General features: G+C 41.7%; 13 protein-coding genes across 13 annotated transcripts; 7 read left to right on the top strand and 6 right to left on the bottom strand.

The window, feature by feature from the left end:
* Positions 1–264: 264 nt before the first annotated feature.
* ATC70_008617 (uncharacterized protein) lies at positions 265–2,106 on the bottom strand (the record flags this gene model as incomplete). Its single annotated transcript, XM_064827864.1, has 7 exons — positions 265–330; positions 402–669; positions 730–876; positions 941–1,255; positions 1,317–1,491; positions 1,554–1,615; positions 1,670–2,106. The coding sequence occupies 7 exons, from the start codon at positions 2,104–2,106 to the stop codon at positions 265–267; spliced, it is 1,470 nt and encodes a 489-aa protein (XP_064685066.1).
* Positions 2,107–2,588: 482 nt separating this feature from the next.
* RPL10_3 (60S ribosomal protein L10) lies at positions 2,589–3,837 on the bottom strand (the record flags this gene model as incomplete). Its single annotated transcript, XM_064827863.1, has 2 exons — positions 2,589–2,795; positions 2,884–3,837. The coding sequence occupies 2 exons, from the start codon at positions 3,835–3,837 to the stop codon at positions 2,589–2,591; spliced, it is 1,161 nt and encodes a 386-aa protein (XP_064685065.1).
* A 3,419-nt stretch (positions 3,838–7,256) lies between these two features.
* Positions 7,257–8,099, bottom strand: ATC70_008615 (uncharacterized protein; the record flags this gene model as incomplete). The annotated part of the gene is made up of 1 exon (XM_064827862.1): positions 7,257–8,099. The coding sequence occupies one exon, from the start codon at positions 8,097–8,099 to the stop codon at positions 7,257–7,259; it is 843 nt and encodes a 280-aa protein (XP_064685064.1).
* A 143-nt stretch (positions 8,100–8,242) lies between these two features.
* On the bottom strand, positions 8,243–9,346 carry ATC70_008614 (uncharacterized protein; the record flags this gene model as incomplete). Its single annotated transcript, XM_064827861.1, has 1 exon — positions 8,243–9,346. The coding sequence occupies one exon, from the start codon at positions 9,344–9,346 to the stop codon at positions 8,243–8,245; it is 1,104 nt and encodes a 367-aa protein (XP_064685063.1).
* Positions 9,347–10,941: 1,595 nt separating this feature from the next.
* Positions 10,942–11,436, top strand: ATC70_008613 (uncharacterized protein; the record flags this gene model as incomplete). Its single annotated transcript, XM_064827860.1, has 1 exon — positions 10,942–11,436. One exon carries the CDS (start codon positions 10,942–10,944, stop codon positions 11,434–11,436), a length of 495 nt encoding a protein of 164 aa, XP_064685062.1.
* A 1,757-nt stretch (positions 11,437–13,193) lies between these two features.
* Positions 13,194–14,194, top strand: ATC70_008612 (uncharacterized protein; the record flags this gene model as incomplete). Its single annotated transcript, XM_064827859.1, has 2 exons — positions 13,194–13,344; positions 13,542–14,194. The coding sequence occupies 2 exons, from the start codon at positions 13,194–13,196 to the stop codon at positions 14,192–14,194; spliced, it is 804 nt and encodes a 267-aa protein (XP_064685061.1).
* A 180-nt stretch (positions 14,195–14,374) lies between these two features.
* Positions 14,375–15,085, top strand: ATC70_008611 (uncharacterized protein; the record flags this gene model as incomplete). The annotated part of the gene is made up of 1 exon (XM_064827858.1): positions 14,375–15,085. One exon carries the CDS (start codon positions 14,375–14,377, stop codon positions 15,083–15,085), a length of 711 nt encoding a protein of 236 aa, XP_064685060.1.
* Positions 15,086–15,718: 633 nt separating this feature from the next.
* Positions 15,719–16,123, top strand: RPO26_1 (subunit common to RNA polymerases I, II, and III; the record flags this gene model as incomplete). The annotated part of the gene is made up of 1 exon (XM_064827857.1): positions 15,719–16,123. The coding sequence occupies one exon, from the start codon at positions 15,719–15,721 to the stop codon at positions 16,121–16,123; it is 405 nt and encodes a 134-aa protein (XP_064685059.1).
* A 141-nt stretch (positions 16,124–16,264) lies between these two features.
* ATC70_008609 (uncharacterized protein) lies at positions 16,265–17,169 on the top strand (the record flags this gene model as incomplete). Its single annotated transcript, XM_064827856.1, has 2 exons — positions 16,265–16,420; positions 16,468–17,169. The coding sequence occupies 2 exons, from the start codon at positions 16,265–16,267 to the stop codon at positions 17,167–17,169; spliced, it is 858 nt and encodes a 285-aa protein (XP_064685058.1).
* A 251-nt stretch (positions 17,170–17,420) lies between these two features.
* On the top strand, positions 17,421–18,896 carry ATC70_008608 (uncharacterized protein; the record flags this gene model as incomplete). The annotated part of the gene is made up of 1 exon (XM_064827855.1): positions 17,421–18,896. The coding sequence occupies one exon, from the start codon at positions 17,421–17,423 to the stop codon at positions 18,894–18,896; it is 1,476 nt and encodes a 491-aa protein (XP_064685057.1).
* Positions 18,897–18,920: 24 nt separating this feature from the next.
* On the top strand, positions 18,921–19,613 carry MDM10 (Mitochondrial distribution and morphology protein 10; the record flags this gene model as incomplete). Its single annotated transcript, XM_064827854.1, has 1 exon — positions 18,921–19,613. One exon carries the CDS (start codon positions 18,921–18,923, stop codon positions 19,611–19,613), a length of 693 nt encoding a protein of 230 aa, XP_064685056.1.
* A 1,559-nt stretch (positions 19,614–21,172) lies between these two features.
* Positions 21,173–22,111, bottom strand: cct1_1 (chaperonin-containing T-complex alpha subunit Cct1; the record flags this gene model as incomplete). The annotated part of the gene is made up of 1 exon (XM_064827853.1): positions 21,173–22,111. The coding sequence occupies one exon, from the start codon at positions 22,109–22,111 to the stop codon at positions 21,173–21,175; it is 939 nt and encodes a 312-aa protein (XP_064685055.1).
* A 62-nt stretch (positions 22,112–22,173) lies between these two features.
* ERF1_1 (translation termination factor eRF1) lies at positions 22,174–23,868 on the bottom strand (the record flags this gene model as incomplete). Its single annotated transcript, XM_064827852.1, has 1 exon — positions 22,174–23,868. One exon carries the CDS (start codon positions 23,866–23,868, stop codon positions 22,174–22,176), a length of 1,695 nt encoding a protein of 564 aa, XP_064685054.1.
* Between the last annotated feature and the right edge of the window lie 338 nt (positions 23,869–24,206).

The following is a 24,206-nucleotide window of genomic DNA, read 5'->3' as shown; positions in this document are numbered from 1 at the left end:
CTGCAAACAACAACCCCCCACCCCTTTTCTTCCTTTTATCCCGTTTAGTATATATTCATTATAAACACAAATAAATAATCATGTCATATTTTTCCTTCTTCATTCAAAAAAGAAATAGAGTTGTGTTTATTTGTACAAGATGGGATGTTTGTGTGTTTGTGTGTGTGTGTGTGTGTGTGTGTGTGTGTGTGTGGTATCGATGATTCTTTATATGTGAGAGTTTGGTGTAAATACATGTGGAAATAAATAAATAAATGTAGAGCTCTAGTGAAGAGAAGAAACCTGTCGTCGTGCGTCAATCGCATGCATATCAGGTACACCCAGTTCAGCCTACACAACAAACAAATATATAAATATGCATAATTTATGCGAAATTCCATTTTTCTTCTTTGATTGCTTACCTTGGAAGGTTCCTCTTCTTTTTGGGCTTGTATTGTTTTCGTTGCAGGAGCGACTACCGTCGATGTGATGGATGTGGTAGTAGTGGTAGTAGTTGTCTCTGATTGTAGTAACACGGGCTCTTCCTCACCACATTGGTAAAAACCACATTTCTGTTGTGACCAACCCGAACCACATCGCCAGCAGAATCTATAACCGCACAGCAGACAATCCACCTTATTGCAACCTTCGTCTCTGTTGATCATGACGGAACAATTGGGACAAGGGCGGCTAATGCATCGTTGTATAAGTTTCCCTTGGTTATTCGAATTCATATGATCATGTGCTTACGTGTGGTTCAGCTTCCATTGAATGGTGGATGTCAGTCCTTCATCCTCTCGGTTGTTTTTCAACTTTAGTTTCAAATTCTCCAGGCAGTTCTGGCCAAGATGGGCCTTTTCACCACATTGAAGACACGATTTGTCACCACAATGATCACTATAATTAGACATCATGTAAATAAGAGACATTCAATAATCAACAGAGTCACCCATCAATTTACCATTGTTCTACAGGAAAATTAGCCACATGCCAAAATTGAGTTTGTTTCCACGCTTCGGGTATCACCTCCAAAGCAACCAATTGTTTTGAGATACTTGATGCTTGGTCATATAAGTCGGGTTGTTTAGTTGTAATCTTAACTAGGACAGGAATCATTTGATTGTAAAGATCTTGAACTCGGCCAATGCGAAATGTGGAGCCCTTTTGACAAGTAGTGAGAAATGCCATGAGAATTTGATCCACGAGCACAGTGAGGTTAGGGTTCAGAATAGATTTTGAAAATGCGTCCAAGTCGCTAGCAATTTGTTCTAGACGGCTGGCATAAAAATGTGGGGTTAATGTCATGCACACACAGCGGACAACTTGAGATGCCTTACCTCTCACGAGAAACGCCTTGAGATCGAGGAGACTGGCATGGGGCTACTGGATGCTCGCAGGTAGAGCAGTAGCGAGAGAATGGTCTGTAGGGTTGATTGTACTTGTTATACTTGGCAATAATATCTTGTGAAACATATCGGCTCCATTCAGACTGACTGATGGTTTCTTGACAAACTATAATTAAGGATGTCGTTGAGTTTCTAAACGAATTTGATTATTTGTCATTTTCTTGTTACCAGGGCACTTGATTCTACTGACACCTAGACCCCACGACTGATTTACAGTTTCTTCAATGTATCTATTGCAATGTAAATACAGTGCGTGTGTGTGGGAATATATAAACAAGATTTACCTGGCAAAACAGTCTTTACAAAACTGATCACGGCAAGATTCCAAGCACAAGCTATACGTTTGATCAAGACAGATGGAGCATCGCTGCAGCCAAAAGTACATGTTGTTCATTTCATCTTCGACCAAGGAAGGTGGTTCCGTCTTTTGTTGTTGAGCTGCTGAGGCGTTGTTTCTTCTTGTTGCTGCTGGCAGGTCAGTGTGATGATGATGAGCAACGACTAGTTTATAAATCCAACCGATAAAGAACGACAATGTACGCAGAAAGATGGCAGGCATCAGCAATGCTGGGTAGAATACATAGAAAAATGGCAGGCAGTAGCAGAAGAGTAGGTTGCCAATGTTGAATTTGGCAAACAGTTCTCTGGTTTGTTCTGTGAGCCAGTGCTTCTCCTCGTTATCTGTTGGTGGTATTGTTGCTGGCGTAGTTGTATTGTCCATTGTGTTATAGTTGATAGAATAGAAAAAGGGAGAGAAAGAAAGATGATAAAATAAGTGGGCTCTTTATAACTGGTATTAGCGGTGGGCAAGTTTAAACACAACTCGCCCCCCCCCCCCCTACGAATGATGCTAATACAATGCTTTTACTGCCCAGGACTCGCCCATGCCACTGCACCCACAGTGAGTGAGAGAGAACAATAGGGTGTTAAAACCCAGTACCATCATGTGGACCATAGAGATGTGGAGTAGAAAACTGAACATTAATTTACCCTGTTTCAATTACATCATGATGGAATACATCAGTTCGATGTAATTTTTCATACAGAGCGGCATAATCTTGTGTGTAAATTTAGCAAAAGATTTTTATTATAATTCAACAAGAAACTATATACACAAAACAGCACTTATATACATGTACACACACCCACACACACACACACACACACATCATCACCATCTCTATATTATCTACACGAGGAGGCTTAATAGAATCCATTGACTGGTAAACCATTGAATGAAAATGTCTGCTGTGGTTGTTGCTGTTGTGTGGCAGGAAGAGGCAGTGGCGGATTCATCATGTGTTGCTTCATGGCTTCTTCATTTCGCTTTTTATGAGCTTCTCGTTCCTTTTTCTGTTTACGCCATAGTTTTCTCATTTCCTTGAATTCAGCAGGATGCCTCTTGGGGCCCTATACGAAAAAAAAAAAAAAAAAAAAAAAAAAAAAAAGCAAAAAATCAGTATGGCGGTCTATCGACGAATCAAAGCTATAAACTTACATGTTTTTGCATGCTGACATGGGCATTCAAGTGGTTCAATGTACCATATGCCTTTGAGCATCCAGGCCAAGTGCAATGATATAATCTTTCAATTTCGTCATATCTTCTTCGTGGCCTCTTTTTCTGATTTGTTCCAGGAATTGCGACAAACGAGTATTGCTTTTCTGCTGATGAGCTACTTGAACTGGACAACTGACGGGCTCTTTGTTGTTGATGCTGTGCTTGTGCTTGTGCTTGCAGTGGAGGTTGTTGCATCACAAGAGCAGCAGGAGGTTGTGTTTGCTGCTGCATTAAATTGGGGTCGTAGTTTGATAAATACATGGAGGAAGGCGCTGTAGTCACTGTTTGATCCATCGAAGCGACAGTAGACGGCATGTTGTATATACTATCCAAGGGCAGATTGGCAGAAAAGTCATTTGCAGCAACAGCAGCAGCAGCAGCAGCAACGGGATCCATTAATTGAGCCATGTTCGTCGTTGTGGTAGTACCAGCAGGGACATTGGCAGATGTGGTCGTATTAGAAGTAGTGGGATATGCAGTCTTGTTGTTGGTATTAAAGTCGTTAAATAGCACATTATTTGATTTGGGCTGAATGGGTTGCGGGTGTGTAGGATACGAGAGATGAGGGATCATACCAGCGGCCACGGCAGCAGCGACAGTAGCAGCAGTGGCATCCGTTGACACTTGTGTATTGGCTGCTGGTTGCTGCTGCTGCTGCTGCTGCTGCTGCTCTTTCTTGTTTGGAAGTAATTGCGATAATGGTGGTAATGAGGGCAATTCTAATGGCTGTAGATAGGCAGCAGAGGCATGTTGTTGTCTTCGATTCAATAACCCACTTTTGACTTTTGGAGTGCTTGTTGCTGATGTATTTACAGAGGATGTCGTTGGTTGTGGTTTATTGTTAATGGAGGGATTCTTTAATGAAAAGTAGCTATTATTATCAGTTTGTGTCATTTCGTGATATGTGATTGTGGATGTGCGTTGAATATTTTGAAGAAAGTAAAAGAAAAAGAAAAAGAAAAAGAAAAAGGAAAAGAAAGCATGTTTGCAATGGATTTATAAATATACATGGATTTTTTTTTTTTTTCAGCAGAAACCTACACAGTGATAGCTACCAGACATAACAAACACACAGAGCCAGCATTTTCAAGGCACAGCCAACCATGGCCGCAAGTTTGCAATGGAAAGCAGAGAAAATAAGGGTCAAATACACATAACGTCATAAAAGGTTGTTGACATCTAAATCAAGTTAGATTCAACCTGCTCTGAGCCTGCTGCCCTTTCTTTTTTGTTGATTTTGATCCAATAATATCTCAAATGAAGAGATGGATTATCCACTGTGACGAAATAATTTATCCTATGACGATATGAATTATAAAATTTGTTGAATCAAATGTTTGATTTCAACAATAACAAACAATGGGATGTATCATCAGCGGCATTTGATACCCAGTCTGCAGTGTCAAATGTCGACCCTTAATTCGTCCCCAAACTATGTGTGTGTGTGTGTGTGAGGTAGAAAAGAGAAATGAGATGAAACGAATTGTGGTCTGTGTGTGTAATGACATACCAAGATCTAGGTTTTAAAAAAAAGGAGATGTATATCGAATGAAAGAGGTCAATATGACAGAATTTAATATGAAATTACATACATAATTGGTTAAAAGGGATCGCCCATCTGTGTAATTCATTTACCATTATCCTCTTGTTCCAATACTGTTTGGCCTTGTTTTCCTCCTGTTTATACCATCATGCCAATGCATTGATGTCCAAGTGATTGCATTCAAATGCTATTTATTGCAATTGAGTACAAGTGCTTCAACCGTTTTTCGTCGAGATATCATGCTATAAAATAACAGTATTATATACATTGCGCGCAATCGTCATTTTATCATATAATACGTCAGTGCAATATATATAAAAAAAAAAACGAGAATCATGTTGAAAATCAACACAAACCCTCACAATGTTAAGGTTGTACGACCTTCACAATTTAAGGTTTTGCTTTGCTTTAACCACACAGAGATTAGTTGAAAACAACTCGCATTCAATGTTCAATCAGGGTGTTTGAATGACAGTTGTATACAAATCAAAAGAGTCAATGAAAGAGAGAGAGAGAGAGAGAGGAATGTGATGTGATGCACCAGCTGGGGTTCATTCTCTCTTTGCTTTTTTTGATGCTCCCTTATGACGGCATGGAGTCTTCCATTTTTGAATCAAATGTTATGTTATATCGGGTAAAAATTTGCTTTTCTGTACAAATTATGATCTGGTACATTTTATTCATGTTGCACCACATACATTTAAGGTTTCTTATCATGCATCATCGTCCTGCTCAAGTGCAAGGATCCTACTTGTACATTTGTGTGTAATGTGCATCCAAATATGCAATATCACACACCTAGTCAAGTCATACTGTTGTATAAATCATGGACACAGAGAGAAAAAGTTTATTTCTGAATAGCAAAGCAATCAGCATCTCTGATTTGCTTTCCTTTTATGCTTTTTCAGCGGTTGCTATGCAACATTGTATTTCCTAGGGTTATACATACAGATAAACAAAGCTGTGTGGTGATGATGATGGTAGGGACGATGGCAATGATGCAAACACGAGGTAAATGTCTATTTCCGCACCTGAAAAAAGCGAAGCGTCAGAGCCATCATCACATCCGAATAAACCGGTAAGGGATCTAGTCATGTCCTTTAAGATGTGTTCCAGGCTGAGAGTGTATGTTTCCTCTCTTGCTTTTGCTTGGTCATTGGGCATGGGAGTGCTTGATATCAACGCAAATGTCCATTGCCCCTGAGCTGGGTTGGGTGAGCGATCGACTACTACATACATTCTATCAACAACTGATGGTAGTCCTAGCAGATGCATTGGTCACTATCTTTTTTTTTTTTTTTGACAGAAACTCTAAATAGAATCGAGCCCCGAGAGTCTTCTTGGCATTCATCATATGATAATATCATGCCATAAAGGAAGACGTTTCTTGTAGAAATGTGCTATAGAAAATTATTCTCCAAAAAACGTAGTTCAACATCCATAACTGCTTTCTTATCTAAAATGCCATTCTCGTAAACTTTAATAGTTTCATCTCTTATTAAAGTAATGGCGCTTTCTTCAAATAATCGGCCCAACTCACTTATTAAACCCAACACGACATTGAGAGCTGTTTTTTGTGTCTTAGACAGCTAGAGGGCTGACCTCTCAATCACAAACATAGTTTAAAATGCTAAAAAAAAAAATTGGCTCCATGTATTGACTCTACGCAATTGACATGATTCGGGAACGCATGATATTCTAAACTCTTTTTAACAAATACTGTACATATGCTCATTCAAAGAGTATAAATCCAATGCGAGAGCGTTCAGCTGTTTATAACAGAGCAGCAGACATCCTTTCAAATGAGGTGCGGTTACTAGAATCACTTGCATTGTGTTTATCTACACTCGATAAATGTCCAGTCGATATCTCTTTGTACAGCTTACAAGCGTGTTTATGCTTCGGGTAGCTCTACCTTCACTTTGCTTTGGCGAGAATCAACCTGCGCAGCGGCAGTTTGTGCTACCGATTGCTCTTGCTCATCTTATCAAAAAAAATCTGCTATTTTCATTTCAACCCTCCCACTTATACATGACAACCCTTCATATTACCTGGGGATCTGACTCTGATGTGATGTTCCAGGTCCGTGTACACGTAGATACTTTGTTTACGGGCAAGCAGCATACTGGTATTGCCTCCTTTTAGTCGAGAGTGTGCCTAATACAGCAAAATCGATGTGCATGTGTGTTGTGTTTTCTCGCGTTCAAGGCTGTTTTAGATCGTCAGAATAGCATCAAACAATTGCTCTCTCATCTGGCAGTTACCTATTGCCACTATTGCTCAACTTTTTGAGGACCAGAAAAACATGGACAAAAATCGACCAAAAAGCATGAGGTACCCCTCATGGTTTTCATCGAAAATCAAACGATTGCGTTTTTAACCTTGATAACGAAGACTTTTACTTTGATATAGCTTGAATCAAAATGTTTCTATTGATCCAACGTAGCCTCTGAAGTCATCTTTGTGGGACTTTGATATGTAAAATTTTGACATTTTGGCCAGAAACCGCTTTTCATATTTTTGTAAATTACTCAGTTTATTTAAAACATCTATTTTACTTGGTACCATTGAATGCGCCTTGAAAAGCACCCCAAGAAAGCATAAGGAGCTATTTTTTTTTTGTAGGGAAGTTGTACTCCATTTTTTATTTAAAGTCTTCTAAATGTCATGATGAGGGAAGAAGAAGACTGGATATATTTTCAAAGGCAAGAAAATGAAGAAGGGAAGCAAGGAAGTAGAATACGACCATAAAATCCGTTGGGGTACATACTTACAAAGCACACTGTAATTCCGATTCCAAGCGAGACAGAGAACGGGCAATAGATGTGTTAACGTTGAGAGCGACAAAAGGGACATGGCCGAAGATGGAGCGCCAGTGGGCTTGCCATATACAGAGTAGACTGGTAGCGAAAACTTGGTAAACGGTAAGCTCTGGAAAAGGTAAGGAGGCAGAGCGAGTGGGTTCAGCTAAGGATAGAGTTTGAATGCCGTGGAGGAATGGGAGATGGACGTCGTCGGTCATCAGTGTGTGGGATAGGTATGTAGTGTCAAGGAACCGCCATACAGCGAGTTTGAGAGGACAAGTAAAGAAGAAATGTTGGACATCCTCCGGGCTCTGGGTCAAACAGAGAGGACACGAAGGTGAAGGGTGAGTTGTGGGGATGAAGTGGTGGAGGATCGATTTGGAGGGAATTTTTCGATGGATAAGTCTATACCATACAGTTCGGGATTGAAGGAAAATAGATAGTTTCCAAAAGAGGCGCCATTGGGATGGGGAAAGAGGTGAGGTGTTGATGGTGGGCATTTCAGTGGAAACCAAGTGTTTGTAGTATTGAATACTGTTGAGTGGCACTGTTGGAGGTGGTGGTGTTGTAGGTTTGATAAGACGGCGAATGAGTGGGCGGATGTTGTGGAGATTGGCACCAAAGGAGGCACTGGTAAATGAATGGCGAGGGGTCTGACGGCAAAGAGCGAGGAAGAATGGTTGGAGGTAGATTTGGCCTTCCTTAATCCAACAGGCAACTCGATGAGATATTCTTGGATAATGGCAAAACTCGAGGAAGGTCCAGTTTCTAAGACGGATCACTTGTAAGTCGAAGTCAAAGGTAAACATGTCTATTGCGAGCAGTTTCTGGACGGCGTGATGTCGGTCAAACAGTTGATCTGGAGCTGTGAAAGAAGAGAAATGGGGGTGAGTAGAAGGGAGGGTATGTAAGATAATTTCAAGGAAAGGTAATGATAAGCCTGTATGAAAATCTAAGTGACAGGTTGTGAAGGAGCGAGGTATTCGATCCATGGTGGTAATGACATTGGTGAGTATGTTAAGGAAAGCTTGGTGTGGACTGGGTCGATGTTGGAACCAGATGGCTTGTCGAGCGGCAGGAAAGCGTAAGTGGTAAAAGTAATCAGAGAAAGCGGTAGAGTGTAAATACCATTGCAGGTTGTACTGAATGACAGGCGGCCAAAATGAGGGGGGCAAATCCAGCGCCATTGGAGAGCTTGTTGTTGGACAATGGGATCTAAAACTTGGAGGCCACCATGATGGCGAGGCTGTTGAAGGGTTCTAAAGGATAGTTTGGGGAAGATATGAAAGTTAATGAAGGAGGATCCAAGGCTGCGTAAGGAGAGTAATTGAGCTTTGATGAAAATAAAGTTGCGCATGACATGCCAGAGTATCGAGAAAATGAGTGTGTTGAGAACGGTAGCTCTTCCACGAATGAAGAGGTTCCGTTGGGAGTGAATATGGATGCATTGTTGGACATTGTTGTAGAGTTGCTGGAAAGCGAGGTTGCGTTGGGATAAACCGGAGCATAGGGGATAGCCAAGATATGTTACTGGATCAGGAGAGGTGCGGTCATGCATTTGGTGGATTTGGTGTGTAGCAAGAAACTCGCGCCAATCTGGTTGTGGTTGTCCAGAGAGCGAAATGGCTATAGTTTTCCTGTAATCTAGTAGTGCATTCGATGCTTTCATGTATGTATTGATAGAGTCCTGCAGAAGAAGAAAATCCGAAAAGTTCTTCAAATAGACTAATGTGTCATCTGCATAGGCTAGAATTTTGTACTTAATTGGATTGCAATGGGTGGGAGAGACTGAAGGAGTGTTGCGAGGGGAGTCTGGCGGAGGGGATGAGTTGGCGAGGCTTTCGGTTAGATCGTCCACGTCGGCAGTAGGTGATGGATGTGGTGGGGCTTCTTGTTGTACATGGAAACCCTCAAAAGTAGGGTTCTGTTGAATGGAGTGGAGGAAAGGGTCAAAAGCAATGTTGAAAAGGAGAGGACTGAGTGGATCACCTTGGCGAAGGCCTCTTTCTTGAGGAAGAGGTGCCGTGGTGAGCATAAGGAGGTATCGGATGATCATCAGATTTTATATAGTCGAAATTGGCAAAATCTGTCCAATCTAGAGCAAACTACAAGTCAAGTCTGAGTTGGAATTAATTTTGGCTGTGGTGGGGCAGGCTGGCAAACTAAATGCCCTTCTAATTATGAGGGCAGTAATAGATGCTTTTGAAGCTAATGGAAGTTAGGAGACAACCTGCACAGTACTATTAGTAGCTGCGCTATTTTTCTTTGAAGTCTTTTTTATTTAACAGCGCTAGTCCACCAAAATACTTGTAGATCAACTTCTTTCCATTCTGAGGCTTCGAAAGTGTCTACGGACTGTAAATTGATTATGCTATGATATAATCTCTCCGTGTATTCAATTTCTATCCGTGCATAGCATATAGGCGCGATCGACACGATATCTTCATTCAATGTAAATCATGCATCTACTCAACACTCAATGCATTGAACCCAATGTTTTTCAGCATGTTATGATTGTTCTGAAAACAAGTTGCAGCACATACCGCGAAGAGAAGGGACATATCATATTCAATTCCGCTTGTCAAGAAAATACGAACTTGTCCTTTTATCCTAATTACATTTACGTAAGTTATAGGTCAAATACACGATAAAGATAGCTAAGTAGATATCAACACACATCATACCATACAGACGCCTCGTTTTACTTTTAAAGAGATGCCTTTGATCAATTACATTCTTCTCGTAATTGTTCAAAACAATGCGCATGTACATGATTATGTTCCAATTCTCATTCGACCGTTTGTATAAGTCAAGGTATCTGATCTCTACTAGAGACAAAAATCCTCTGTTTTAGTAATTGCAAATTCCATCAGACGTGCATCGGAAATAGATGTTGGCATTGAATCTTCTGTAATTTCCTTAATCAACATCAGTAGAATTGTTTATAAATAGCCCTTGTAAGTCAGCACTATGGGTACTATACTGTATACCTGTTTTCTGTGGACACTCACATCAGTCCGAGTGCCTCATTTTGAAACCCAATTCTGTAGATTCCATGAGTATGCATCTTGAAATCAAAAGGATATCAAAGCAAAACACTCAAAACAAGCCTCTATGACATATGGATAGCATGGTTATGTTATTTCAATGTATGATGGCTATGATAATTTAAATTGGGACATGTGATATAGAGAGAATTGGTTGACCCTCATGTTCTGAATTCTGCACAGAATGCCAGAGTGCTCTTGCACACCATTGTGCTTCGTTAGTACCCGTGATCCGAACTATACAGATACAACAACCACAATAAAAGCATTTTCGATGCGGAGAAAGAGCGCATGGCGAGATCAGTACCCACATTTAATGTAAATGTTGGTAAGGGCTACCATTCGCTCGTGAACTCGATGGGCCTCCTCAGAGCTCATATTGTGATCAGTAAATGGCAGGATACTATAGATTCCTTGTTCCAGATCCCTTTGGAAGATGAACAAAAGTACCCTGTTTACTTCAACATGGTGAATCCAGAACATCATCTTAAAATTGTATATAAGAAACAAGATATTCATCCACATTCTCATTTCTCTCCATCATTTCAATTTACATTACGCTGGCCGTCTTCTTGTAACTACAATCCTATCACCATCTCTTACCATGTTCAACTCTCGTGCTCTTCTCTTTGCTGCCGCTATTGCTGCTGTTGTTCTCTGTCTTTTCAATTTTGTTGCTGATGCTGCTGCTATTGCTGTCATGAATGCCAACGTCTCTGCTCCTTTGTCCCGTGCTGAACAATCCGCTTTTGAGAAGCGTAGTAAAAGGAAGGAGTCGTCTGCTAAAAAGTACTCTGGTAAGGCAACTTGGTTTATTCCTTCTCGCGAGGGTGGATCCATGAGCGCTTGTAGAAAGTACGAAGCTGACGACGATTATGTTGTTGCTATGAATGCAGTGCAATATGGCCGCATGAACAAGGTCAGCGATGTCTGTGGCAAGCGTGTCAGAATTTATCATGGGGGAAAATCCGTTGATGCTGTCATTAATGACGCCTGTCCCAGCTGCAAGTATGGTGATCTTGATTTGACGAAGCCTGTCTTTGGTAAACTCGGTAAATTTAAGACTGGAATTCTTGATATCACCTGGAGGTACATTTAAACAATCTCGCACTTCTGTGAATGATTTGATACCATTCTATGTATTGATTTTCTAAACTCATTGCAATAAATAAAAAGTATTGTTGTTGGTCAAATCTATATCTGTTATCCTCGCATTATATCGTACAGCAATAAAGTTCAATAAGTAAGAAGACTTCTAGTCATTTAGTCAGTATATATATATATATAAAGATGATGAACGTTCTATTCTTTGGATATACTTGTTGAACAACTTCATGTGTAATCGAACTCATGATTGGCGAGAATATTATCATTAGGCACTCCCAATGCATGTCAATGGAGACATATATACTCTCGGTACCTGACTTCAGCACGGTATATTGAACATTGATCTTGTCTCTTCGCATTATGATAACCAAGTCAATAGCATTGTAATAAATTGCACTCTGTTTGCAGCAGTCAAGAGGTTACTAGATCAAACTCTAGCATTTCATATTATAAATTGTACAATCATACTTAAACAAAATGCACACCATTCAATCGACTCGAGAGCGCACCAGGCGTTGTGATTCCCTTGTATATGCTGTTGATATCACGACAACAAGTTAATTGTACAGGCCAAGTTTCCATTTGCCCCCCTCCTCACGCAAGCCATGCTTGTCATTTTCTGCTTTCACCTTCAAACAAGCTCAGCTTTTTCACGCATTGTATTATTGGTGTCAATCCGCATCTCAATTTCAAGCTTTTACTAGAGTAGGCTCAAGCAAAATAAAACCATGCCATTTCGAAGCCACATTAACCATAATATCAAGCATCCGTCAACAAGTTGAAACAAACAACTCGTCTTATGCGGCGACCATGGTTTGTCTCGAGTTCAAAATTGATCTTACCCAGCCTCATAAAATGGTTGCAAGGCTGGTTTTTAGAGCTGTCAGGCTAGGCTCAAAACCCGCGCGATCCTACTAGTTTGGAACCAGTATTATGCTATATACTTGCGCCTTTCCATCGCTCAGGCGTATTTCTTTTGATAGTAACCGTTGTTTCTAACCCACAAAAAGCCGTACAGAGAGCTAAGCTGCGCAACGAATGGTACCACTCTTGACAAGAAGTATGGTACACGTTATATTCAGGCAAGCAGCGAGTTGGTTTCAGATATTTAGAGGGGTTTTCAAGAAAGCATATGTTAGATCTATACCAACCTGTCTGTAAGGCTGTTTGTTATGTATAACTAAAAATTACCTATCGTTTGAGGCCTTACTCGAACCTGTAGTACCATTTGTCATGGATCTACAACGTCCAATAATAGGTCATCCCCAGCCAAATTGTCGAAAGACAATCGTTAAAGGCGCCATGGAGTGGAGCAAAGCAATTTACAGTTATCCAGTGTTAACAGTAAGACTCATCAACATGTCAGATATCTGTTGATAACTTGAATGCAGCAAACTAATATAGCCCTTTGTGTACGACCCAATTCTGAAAAACGTCCTCTGGAAATGGTGAATGTATGCAAAGGTTAAATGGAGCTTCAATTTCTATTGTTCTGATTGAGGATCCATGAGTTTCTGAAATCTCACTACTCTAACTTTCAGTAACATTGAATCCCTACCTTTTTCTGAGAAGTTGGAGAATAACCTGCCATGTCTTGGACGGACCCAACTATTAATTACCAACATTGCGAACACTCTCGCAAAGGTTTCTTCTTTCATCCCTCAACAGGATGCCATCAATTCCGACATTGAGTAACGTTTTATCACTCTCGAGACCTCTCTGACCAAAGCTGAAGCCGCTCTAACCAAAATGGTTGACGTTATCCATCGCCTAATGACTGCTAATGCTCCTGAAAGCCATTCAAAACTACCTGCTCAAGGTACATCACTTGCCTCTTCTAGTGCCTATTCTGTAACCAACGATACAACTGCAAATTCTACGCTTACACCTTCTTGGGCTGGTATTGCTCGTCGTCCTGCCCCCCTCTTACTGATCGTAGACGTCAAGCGCTTCACAGATTCTTCAATCCAAACGACACATGTCCCTCTGATACGAAATTTTACACTTTCATTTACCTACCTCTCTCTCGTCGGCTAACAAGAACTCAAATCCGTTCGAAATTTCGAGCACTTTCCATTAATAACCTTCGAGTTTTAGATATCATCTTTCCCGCTCGCTATATCATTGGCATATTGTTACACGAGGCCAACCTCCTTGAATCTCGCTCGAAACTTCTAGAAATTGACATCTCTCCCATTTCATACTTCAATCCTATAGGTCCCAACCACATTGCCGATTCTAAGTATCAAGATCTTCCTCAAGAGGACCGTACCCGTCTAGCTCTCATCGTCCACCAAGACCGCTGTCTCCGAACTCTTTCATTTATCCGCCCCAATCTACTGCCAGGTATATATATGGCCAAATACTTCATCTGCCAAGGATGGATACCTACCCATCTCGCTCAAGACATCCTTAACAAACGGATCCCTCATCCTGTCAAGCAACACCTTACCAATATCCCTCACTCCTCTGTAGCCACTGTTCTTCAACAATTCTCCCAATCCTCTGATATAAACCCTGCCCCACCATCAACTGACCTTCTTCCTGAGGCATCTACCCTCAGGATCCTCCGCAAATACAAGAAATGGACACAACTCCAGATTCTGTCTCCAATGCTCTCAATTCCAATGAACATCTCTCTCCTTCCCCTGATCCCTCCCCCGCAAATTTCGAAAATCATCCCAATTAATATCAAATTCTTGATCCAGTATCTGATCAAAGATCCATTCCTACATAATCCTCATGTTTAAGGCAATTTAACTCATAATCTACCAGTTTCCCTCTTCTTTCAGTCTGGATTTCCTTTCCCTTCACCTAGATGACAATTTTCGGACTTTAAATAAATGCATTCATTTGCCCTACAAAAAAAAAATAGATTTTGTCTTTCTACGACTTCTTTAATCGATTTTAATCTTAAAGTCAAAGCGATGATGGTTTCTGATGTCTTTCAATATGATGCTCGGCTTAACTTTGTACACTGGAAAGACACTCGTGACCCTTCCCTCCTCAATTGGAAGCGAGCTCCCTCAACAGTGTTCAGAGGCTTCGCATCTGGCACTCTTAAATTCCAGCCCTACTTCCTCCCAGTGTGTAGCCCAGCCCCTCTTGTAGATCCGGGAGTCTCTTTTGCGCCGCTGGTGGATCAATTTAATCTGCACGATGGCCAATCTCTTGGATACGCTCAGGCTTCGGCCAAAACATTTCGTCTGTCTGTTCTGTCGTCGGTGGAACAACCCTTGGTCTTGCAGAATGTCTCTGCTGCTAATTGGAAATTCTTTTGGTCCCTATCTCTTATCTACATTCAACGTAATGTGATATACCGGTACATCATCGCAGGCTGTATCCCTTCTAGAAGCAGATTACACTACATGATGCCTGCATTTTTCGAGTCCCACAATTGTCCTGTCTGCTTGTCTCCCAATGAAACTGCCAGCCACCTGCTCTTTGACTGTCCATCCAAAGTAAAAGTATGGCAAGGCGTCATTTTCGAATTCCTTTGGCCCACCACGACTATCACTGACATCAAAGAGACTCTTCTGTCCCTAGACTTCTCGGATATCTGGTACTCCCAAGTCAAAGGCATCCGTCCATACAGAATCATACTCATCACCCCGTCTCAAATATGGCTAGCCCATATGTGATTTGTGTTTGACAACATCATCCTTGTCCCTGAGGCGATTCTGGAGAATATCCGCTCCACTGTTCGCCAGACAGTGGAAGAGGACCAAATCCATTCCCTCTTGTAGTTAGATAGTTTAGATAGTTCTTTAGATTAGGTTAATTAGTATTTTATTTTCTTATAGTATTTCTTCTCAATTGCACCCGCCTCTTCACTTCGACCCATTACTCCTAGTGTACGCGGCTCAATCAATAAACAAAATTTAAAAAAAAATCTATTTTAAGGTATTTGACTATATAAACTATGATGATCACCCTACGCTTCCTAATACGCTCATGGAGTAATTTTTAGGGCGTTTCCAATAATGCCAAATAAAACAGATGTTTTGACTGAACTTAATGAGCAATTCCAAAAAACCTGAAATAGGTTTTTTGGCCAAAACGTCGAATTCTTGGTCGAAAGAAATTTCTCGCAAGAATTTTTTGAGACCGTCAGAACAAAATAGGAAATGTTATTATGCTAGAATCTTCTTGAAGTTTTATTTTTGAGCGAATTCAAAGATATATAAAGACAATAAAGAAAATATCTATACTATCAATCTTCTTTTTCGCTCGGTCATTACCAGCTTATATTATAACATTCTCAACCTATACTAATGTCTACCATTGAAGAACAACTTCTGGCTTTACAACAGCAATTTGCTACACTTCAAGCCCAGCTTCAAGCGGCCTCCATGCCTAATTCTGTGCAGTCAGCGGAAGACACCGCCATGCCTACTCCTATGCAGTCAGAGGAAAGTACTGCTATCCCACCTCTCCATTCGTTTGGTACTAGGCCCCATTACGAATGGTCTCCCTCCGATGCCCTTACGGACCTAATGGAATTGGATACTCCCTTTCATCATTCTAAGCCTTTGCCTGATTCGGAACGCAAGGCTATCATTGAGTCCTATCCCCCTATGGCTCATTTAGACTATCGAGCTCCAGCGACGATTCCTACCGCTGCCCAAATCATGAATCGTGGGCAGAAGTATGAGGACCAGTCTCTCAAGAGTCTCTAATATCTTCTATCTGCCACCTTTCGCCCTTTGGACATTCTAATTCATGAGATGTTCACTCATGAAACAGGTAATCCCAACCTAGAACGTTATAGCACCATGTTGCGAGATATTCGCCGTCTCCTACTCCATGTTTGTTCGACAATGACTCAACAGCGCAACAATCTGGCTCTGCGGGGCATTAACCCTTCGTTCCGCCTGGAGAATGATGCTGAAGTGAATTACACCCTTCCTTTGGATGAATTCCAAAAAACACTTGTCCAACAGACAGCTGCCCGAAAGGCAACCCGTGAAGCCACAGTTAATCGCAGGCAACGTCGTTATAATCGCAACACACCCATCTCTAGCTCTCCCTTCAACGGATCGGATCCTTGATTTTTTCGATCAGGTCCACCCTCGCAGCAGGGTGGTATCAGCAACAACAACAGCAACAGCAACAACTTCACCAGCCAGTACAACAACAAGGCCAACAACAACAACAACAATTTTCAACAAAACGCCCACAAGAAAAACTCCAACCCATTTCGTCAGTAAATCCAACAGCACCAACGTCAACCGCAACGGCAACATCTTTACCAATTCAAATCAACAACATAACAACCGATCCAATAGGTGGTCGGCTCAGCAAACATTCTCAACAATGGACAAATATCACCAACAATTTCTTTGTTATCAACACAGTTCAACACGGCTATCATATTCCCTTCTATACAACACCTCCAATCACAACAATACCAACATCTATTACCCCCTTTTCCGCAGACCAAGCTACTCTCATCGACCAGGCCATTCAAGACCTCTTGGACAAGTCAGCAATCGAGAAGGTGTCTCCTCATCAGGTACAACAGGTCCCATGGTTTTACAGCTCAATGTTTGTAATTCCCAAGAAGAGCGGTGACATTCGCCCTGTCTTCAATTTGAAGAACCTCAATCAGTATTTAGACGCACCTCATTTCAAGATGGAAACTATCCGAGAAGTATCTCTGATGATCAAACGGAACGACTATCTCGTCTCCATCGACTTATCCGATGCCTTCCTTCATGTATGACTTCATCAGGACTCCAGGCGCTACCTACGTCTGAAATGGAAGGATCAGGTTTACCAGTATTTTACAACCGCCTTTGGTTTGGCTTCCAGTCCTTTTGTCTTCACCAAAGTTTGCAGGCCCATATTAGAGCACTTACGCTCGCGCGGAATTAGGATCTCGGCGTACTTAGACGACTGGCTTTTAATGGCGGACTCCAAGCAACTAGCGATGGAACACGCTCGACAGGTGGTCTCTTTATTGCAGGATCTAGGATGGTTAATCAACTTCCAGAAATCGGTTCTTACTCCTACTCAACAGTTGGAACACCTCGGCTTTGTATTGAATACCAAGTCCATGACAGCCCGACTCCCTACAACCAAACTGAGGGACATTCGTCGTTCAATCAAGCAGGTACTCGACAAGCCGCATCGGCAGTCTCCCAGGGTTATTCACAGCCTGACAATGAGGATACAAGCGGCAACATTTGCGATATTCCCAGCTCGTCTGTACACCCGTCACCTCTTATTCTTCAAGAATCAGTCAGTGAAATCAGACGTGGATTGGGATCGTCCTCGCCCGTTGGATCAAGCAAGTCTGGAAGAACTTCAATGGTGGTATGTCAATATCCGCAAGTGGAACGGTCGGTCAATGCTCCCATCAACGCCCAATCAGACAATGTTCGTGGACGCCAGCGATACTGGATGGGGTTGCTCATGGAAGACTCAGCGGGCCCATGGTTACTGGACAGCGGAAGAGGCAGCCCAATCGATCAACTGGAGGGAACTACAAGCTGCATTCATAGCCCTCAGAACTTTCCATCTGCCGCCGAATTCAACAGTGCTAATCCGGACAGACAACACAACCAGCTTATCCTACATCAACAAGCAAGGCGGAACTCGTTCTCTTCCGCTGATGGAATTAGCAACACAGGTATGGACATGGTGTCTCCGCAATCGCATAATGATTCAGGCGCAACACATCCAGGGCATACACAACAGGATCGCAGACTTCGAGTCTCAGCGCCAGTATTTCAAGAATCAATGGATGATCAAGCCGCAGATATTTCAACAGATACAGCAAGCTTGGGGACTTTTTTCCATCGATCTATTCGCGGACAGGACTACGAAGTTGCTACCAAAGTACATGTCATGGATGCCGGATCCAGACGCTCTATATACGGATGCGTTATCGATAACATGAACCAACTTCCGGAATCCCTTCGTAAATCCTCCTTGGAATTTCATCACACGATGAGTATTGAACAAGGTCAGGCAAGAACGGCTTTCCTTGGTGACTCTGGTGGTTCCGTACTGGCCCAGTGCTCTGTGGTTTCCCCTCCTACAACGATTGGCTCTTTCCCCGCCTTGGATGTTGCCACCACAAGCGGTGCAGACAACATCACCCAGGACTCCCCATCCATTACTACAACAGAATTGGATGCTCTCCGTGTGGCAACTATCAGGCAGCAATTACTAAAGAAAAATCTCAATGCACAAGCGATTGAGGACTTGTTGGCAGCAAAATTAGCTCCCACTGGGACTAACTTAAGCTATCGCAAGAACCAGCTTCGTTTCCTAGAATGGGCCATCAAGGATGGAGTTTCCTTCACCTCGTTTACACCCGTAGAACTTGTTAACTTCCTCTCGGATATTCGCAGCCGCTACAACTTACAGGTCGCTACACTGAAAACTGTACAGGCTGCCGTAGCTCATCTTCATGATGAACCAAAAGGTATACGTGAGAGTTAACTGATTAACTCTTACATAGATACCATGATAAAACAAGCACCTCCCGTCCCTATACACCGACCCAAAATCGACATCTCCCCCGCGCTGACATATGCCCGTTCTATTGTTTCTCGAACAACTACTTCTATCAAGTTATTACAACAGAAGTTAGTCTTTCTGCTTGCTATGGCGGCCTTCCTCCGACCCTCTGACCTAGCTCGTATCCCATATAACTCCTGCTCTATCACGGATACTGGCTGTCTTACTTTACAAGTCGTGGCGCCTAAAGAGACTCGGCGCAAACGACGCATCATCAAGCCCTTTACGATCCATCCTCATGCGTCCGACATAGAACTATGCCCAGTTCAGTGTTTCAAGGCTCTTCGTGCTCACCCTGGTTTGGCTTCTCGTCCTCCTGGTTCACAACTCTTTGTAAAGTCTCATCTCATCCAACAGCCTCTATCATCTTCAACCATTTCCTCATGGCTACATCGTGACTTTATTGCACTCTGCACTTCTGAACCTAATGTTTCCATCCGTTCACTAGCATCCTCACGAGCCTTAGATCTTGGGGTCTCTAGAGACGACATCGTAACTCTCGGTAATTGGACTTCCTCCTCAACCTTCGAAAACCATTATCAACGTAATCAGATGGCTCAGATGGACTTCACATCAACGGTTCTTTCGGATTCTCTTGACCAGTTCTTTGATGCTCATGAAGACTTTTCTCTGGATTAGCATAATAACATTTCCTATTTTGTTCTGACGGTCTCAAGAAATTCTTGTGAGAAATTTCTTTCGACCTAAAATTGATAATTAGACCTGAAGAACAAAATAGGAAATGTTATTATCCCCACCCTTCCTTTCTTTACTTTATTTTGATTTGATTTATATTCCCCACCCTTCTTTATTCATTATGACCAAGCTTAAATTCGATTGATAGTATAGTTATTTTCTTTATTGTCTTTATATATCTTTGAATTCGCTCAAAAATAAAACTTCAAGAAGATTCTAGCATAATAACATTTCCTATTTTGTTCTTCAGGTCTAATTATCAAATTTTCTATATAATGGCCTCATAAAAATGGTTTCAGGAGTTGCTTTGGGTTGTGAGAAACGTTTTGATTTGATATATACCATAGAACAGTCTTTATTTTCAAGGCGAAAAACGCGATCGTTTAAATTTCAGTGAAAACCATGAGGTACCCCTGAGCGTGGCTAACGTACCAACAGAAAAAATCCTTTTTTTTTCTTAACGTATCAACAAAATTTTAAAGCTCATAACTGCACACCCTGTCCGGCAGTGCTGTAGCGGTGCTTGCTTTGTCTGCTTTTTTTTCCTTGGGCCAACGTACCAACAAATTGTCTCTAGGCATTGATAGACTTGCAAACTTCTCGTAGTATTTCTAGTAATATACCGTATATTGACATGTAGACCTTTCTGAGCCACCGGAATGACACCAAATTGTTGTATTCGAGTAATAGTAACTTATTGAACCGTTGCTCAACTTTTTGGGACCAAAAAAAAACATGGCCAAAATTCCACTGAAAACTATGAGGGGTACCGCATGGTTTTTTACGAAAATTAAACGGTCACCTTTTTCACCTTGAAAATAGAGACTTTCACTATGGTATATAGTAATTCAAAACGTTTCTCTCGATTCAAAGCAACTTCTGAATCCACTTTTCTGAGGTTTCATATGCAAAATATGGCTATTTTCGCTAAAACCCCATTTCATCTTCTGCCAAATTGCTCAATAATTTCATTCAAAGTACATATTATGATTAGTGCAATTGGAAGCGTCTTGAAAAGTACTCCAAGAATGTATTAGGAAGCGTAGAGTGATCTTCACAATCCGTATAGTCGAATCTCGCAAAAGAGTTCAATCAAGTCGAAAAAGAACGAAATCTGACCAAGCTTGGGCGTGTATGACATATCTGGGGCAAAAATTATTTGAATTTGAATTTCCATATTTAGTAATTTTGGTGAAGCCAAAAAAATTTTGTAATTAAAGGTTTTGATTGTAATAAATGCACGTAGAAAGTGGTATTGCTCTGATATTGGCAAGATTATTATCCAAGTTAAATTCTTGAATTTAACGGTTTTAATCCATGTAATCGCCTCATACAGTAAATTTAACGCCGAAGCAAAAGATGTTCATAAGAATAGGTGTCTAAATGACACGGCGCTTATGGTACTAGCAAGTATATTTCAAAGTATCCGAATACGGAATAATGTATACGTGTGCTTTATAGAAAGGTTGGCTTTAATTGATGACAATATATCATTTTTACAATCACCTGTTGCAATTTTTGGCATCCCAGATACCTGGACAGCCAGATGTCGCAGCACATTTCAAACATCTTGGATTACTGCAGTCTGTTTGTTTGTTTTTACCATTGCAGACTTCACTTCCACAACCTTTACACTTTCTTGCTGTAACCCTTTTTGTTATTACTGGCGCTTTCTGGTAGGGATGTGGATGGCACATCTGCAGTCGAGGTGAGATGAACCTGTGTGTTGCGACCAGCAAGGCAGTTTGGGGCCTGTGGTCAGGAACGGGCAAGACATCTTGTAGTCTGTGGCTAGGAACGGGCAATGGTGGCTGGAAATAGTAGCCAGCAGGGAGGACATTGTGCTGTAGGTGTGGCTGTTGTGGTTGCGGTTGAAGCAGTTGCAATGAAACAGATGGCGGCGGTATTTGTGCATCAATTGTGGCAGCAGAAACGACAGCAAAAACATTGTTGATGGATGGTGTTCTTGGTGATGCTGCAGGCAGTAGCTGAGAAGGCTGATCAGTGGAGACGACTTGATGCTCAATGAGTCTCAAAGCTAGTTGATGAATCTCCTCTGTTTTGGATACTCCGTCTTTTAATTCGAAATCTTTATAATACTTCTCGAGACAATCCGTGGTTTTATAGAATATATCAATACCGTTGGCCTTTTCATTAAACTTGCTGGCAAAATCAACAAAATTTATCCTTCTATTGTTGCTATTCTTGTAGTGAGTTTCATAAATGACCCTGAATTCGGATTTCTCCTTCATCGTATGGACAGCGAGCACGGCAAACTTTGTACATTGATTGTTTGCAACAAACTTGTAACGGCCAAGATGTGAGCGCAGAGTTGACCCAACTTTCATGAAGACAGTGTCTTGGAGCTGTGGAATTGTTTTGTCTACAAGAAGCAAGCTCTCATCCGTGATCTCAGAGGGCAAGATACCAATTTTGACCATCTCTTCATTTAGTAAAGGGCATATACCAAAGAGCTCACCAGAACCGCAATATTCCAAAGCATTCACAGACAAAGCGATGTTTCTTGTGTCAGCCCTGAATCCCATTTTTGACGCAAGAGATCAATATGCTGAACTAGCCAGGGATCATAATGACTTTTGTAAATGACTGAATGCCTGTTCTTTAAACCCACGCCGAGATTATGTCTCAGCCTGTATTCAGTAAGCATCGCATTAGCCAGCTCTGGACCAGCACCAAACGACCCAAATTTGCGAATCAAGTTCTGGTGGACTCCGCCTTCTAAAGAGCTTGTTCCACAGATGCATCTATAGAGTGTCAGCTTGAGATCGTCCAATTTTCCTGTCTTAATGTACAATTGTACATCTGGCGGATCAGACACATGGCCTAACTGCACTGTTCTCAAGACAGCAGCTGCTTGATCCCAAGATTTTTTATCAAACAGTGCTCTTCCAGATTTTGCGCACTTCAGAGGGCCGTAAGAAAGAAACAAGGATTTTAAAAGAGGAAGCAACACTTCAGGAGCAGACACCTTTCTTCGTACTCTTCTCCACAACAACGCACGATCGTATTTCATCTTCGAATCCCAGGTGTGTGTAAAGCTTGGATCCTTAAGTCTTTTCTGTCCAAATGCCGCGATGACCTTTTCTTTGTCAGTCTCATCAATCGTAAATAGGCTTTCACTAAATTTTCTAGTGAATTGCTTATACAAGGTGTGTCTCTTATGAGGCTTGATCATATCCATCAAATAAAAAATGTCTTTGACGACGCGAGTAAAAGCAATTTTGGAATCAGCATTATACCAAGCAAACTGTCGATAGCCACTGGTAAAGCCAGCCTTGTCAACCCTGTCTATAGCATCACCAAAAATCTCTTGCATCTTTGACTGAATTTCTGACTCCATGATAGCATTGGGATTGCTTACTGGCGTAGCTATTACAGGATCGCTAGTGGCGGTAGGATTAGCAGAGGAAATACTCGAGGCTTCAGATGGTGAAGCAGCTGTGATGAGATGAGCTGCAGGAACTCTCAGTTCAAATGGTGGTTTACCATATGTTTGCAAAGCAATACCATTTGCCAGATATCCAGGAACATATACTTTTGTAATTCTTACAGTTGCTGTGCTACCATCAACTACGATTTCGCCGTAGGCAACAGCTTGACTGTTTTGTGGAGGCATCACATCTACAAAGGAACCAACTGGACAGGTAGGAAGCACACGATTACCAACAGGCAGATGATTCACAGCAACACTGTAGATGGCCAAACTAGCCCTAGCATCAATTGCAACATAATTTAGATCTGGCGAGAGGTCAGCCATATTCCATGCGCTTCTTTGAGGGCCTTTATCAAGAGGGGCACCAAGTATAAATAGCGAAATGTCTGGCAATGACATTGTACCTGTTGAGATTAGCTGCCGTGCAGAACAGAATGATCCTAGCTCCAACTTCGTTTTGCATTCAATTCCGAATCGATTATTGAGACGAGAGAAATCAACACCAATGCTTCTTCCAACTTTCGTGATATCAGCATTTACAAGCATATCTACAAGCTCCTTGGGAAGTGCGAGCCAGGATCTATCAATATGCAGAACGTCCACTGTATTGCCATGAGCAATCTGAATGACATCAACTTGATCGTAATGCGGATCGTCATTCACATTCCACTCTGTGTCAAGTCCAATAACCGAGGGCTTGCCAGCGTTTCTCTCGACTGTCAACTTGTCATTCAGATCCTTCATCTTCCTAATAATCAACCCTACATCACGATTGAGATAATCTACCTCAACTTCATTTGGCAGCCTGAGGAATGACCGGTTTGCGTTGCTCTTTGCTCTCTCTTGCTGACGTGGGACCTCTTGAATGACCTTCAAAGAGTCGAAGATGCTCTCCAAGAATCGTTTATCGCTTTCACTAAGGCCCAACTGATGTTCTCAAATGAGCACATCGATTTTCAGAAATTTGAAAAAAAGAATGCTCCTAACGGGGTCGAACCCACAACCTATCGGTTGTGGATCTGACGTTCTTCCCACTAAATCACTCAAATATCTTATTGAAATATATTCTTTTACTTTAATAA

This window comes from Mucor velutinosus (genome assembly GCF_035048745.1).
Source record: "Mucor velutinosus strain NIH1002 chromosome Unknown tig00001563, whole genome shotgun sequence".
Lineage (NCBI taxonomy): Eukaryota > Fungi > Mucoromycota > Mucoromycetes > Mucorales > Mucoraceae > Mucor > Mucor velutinosus.
This window is presented reverse-complemented; position numbering and strand designations above follow the sequence as displayed.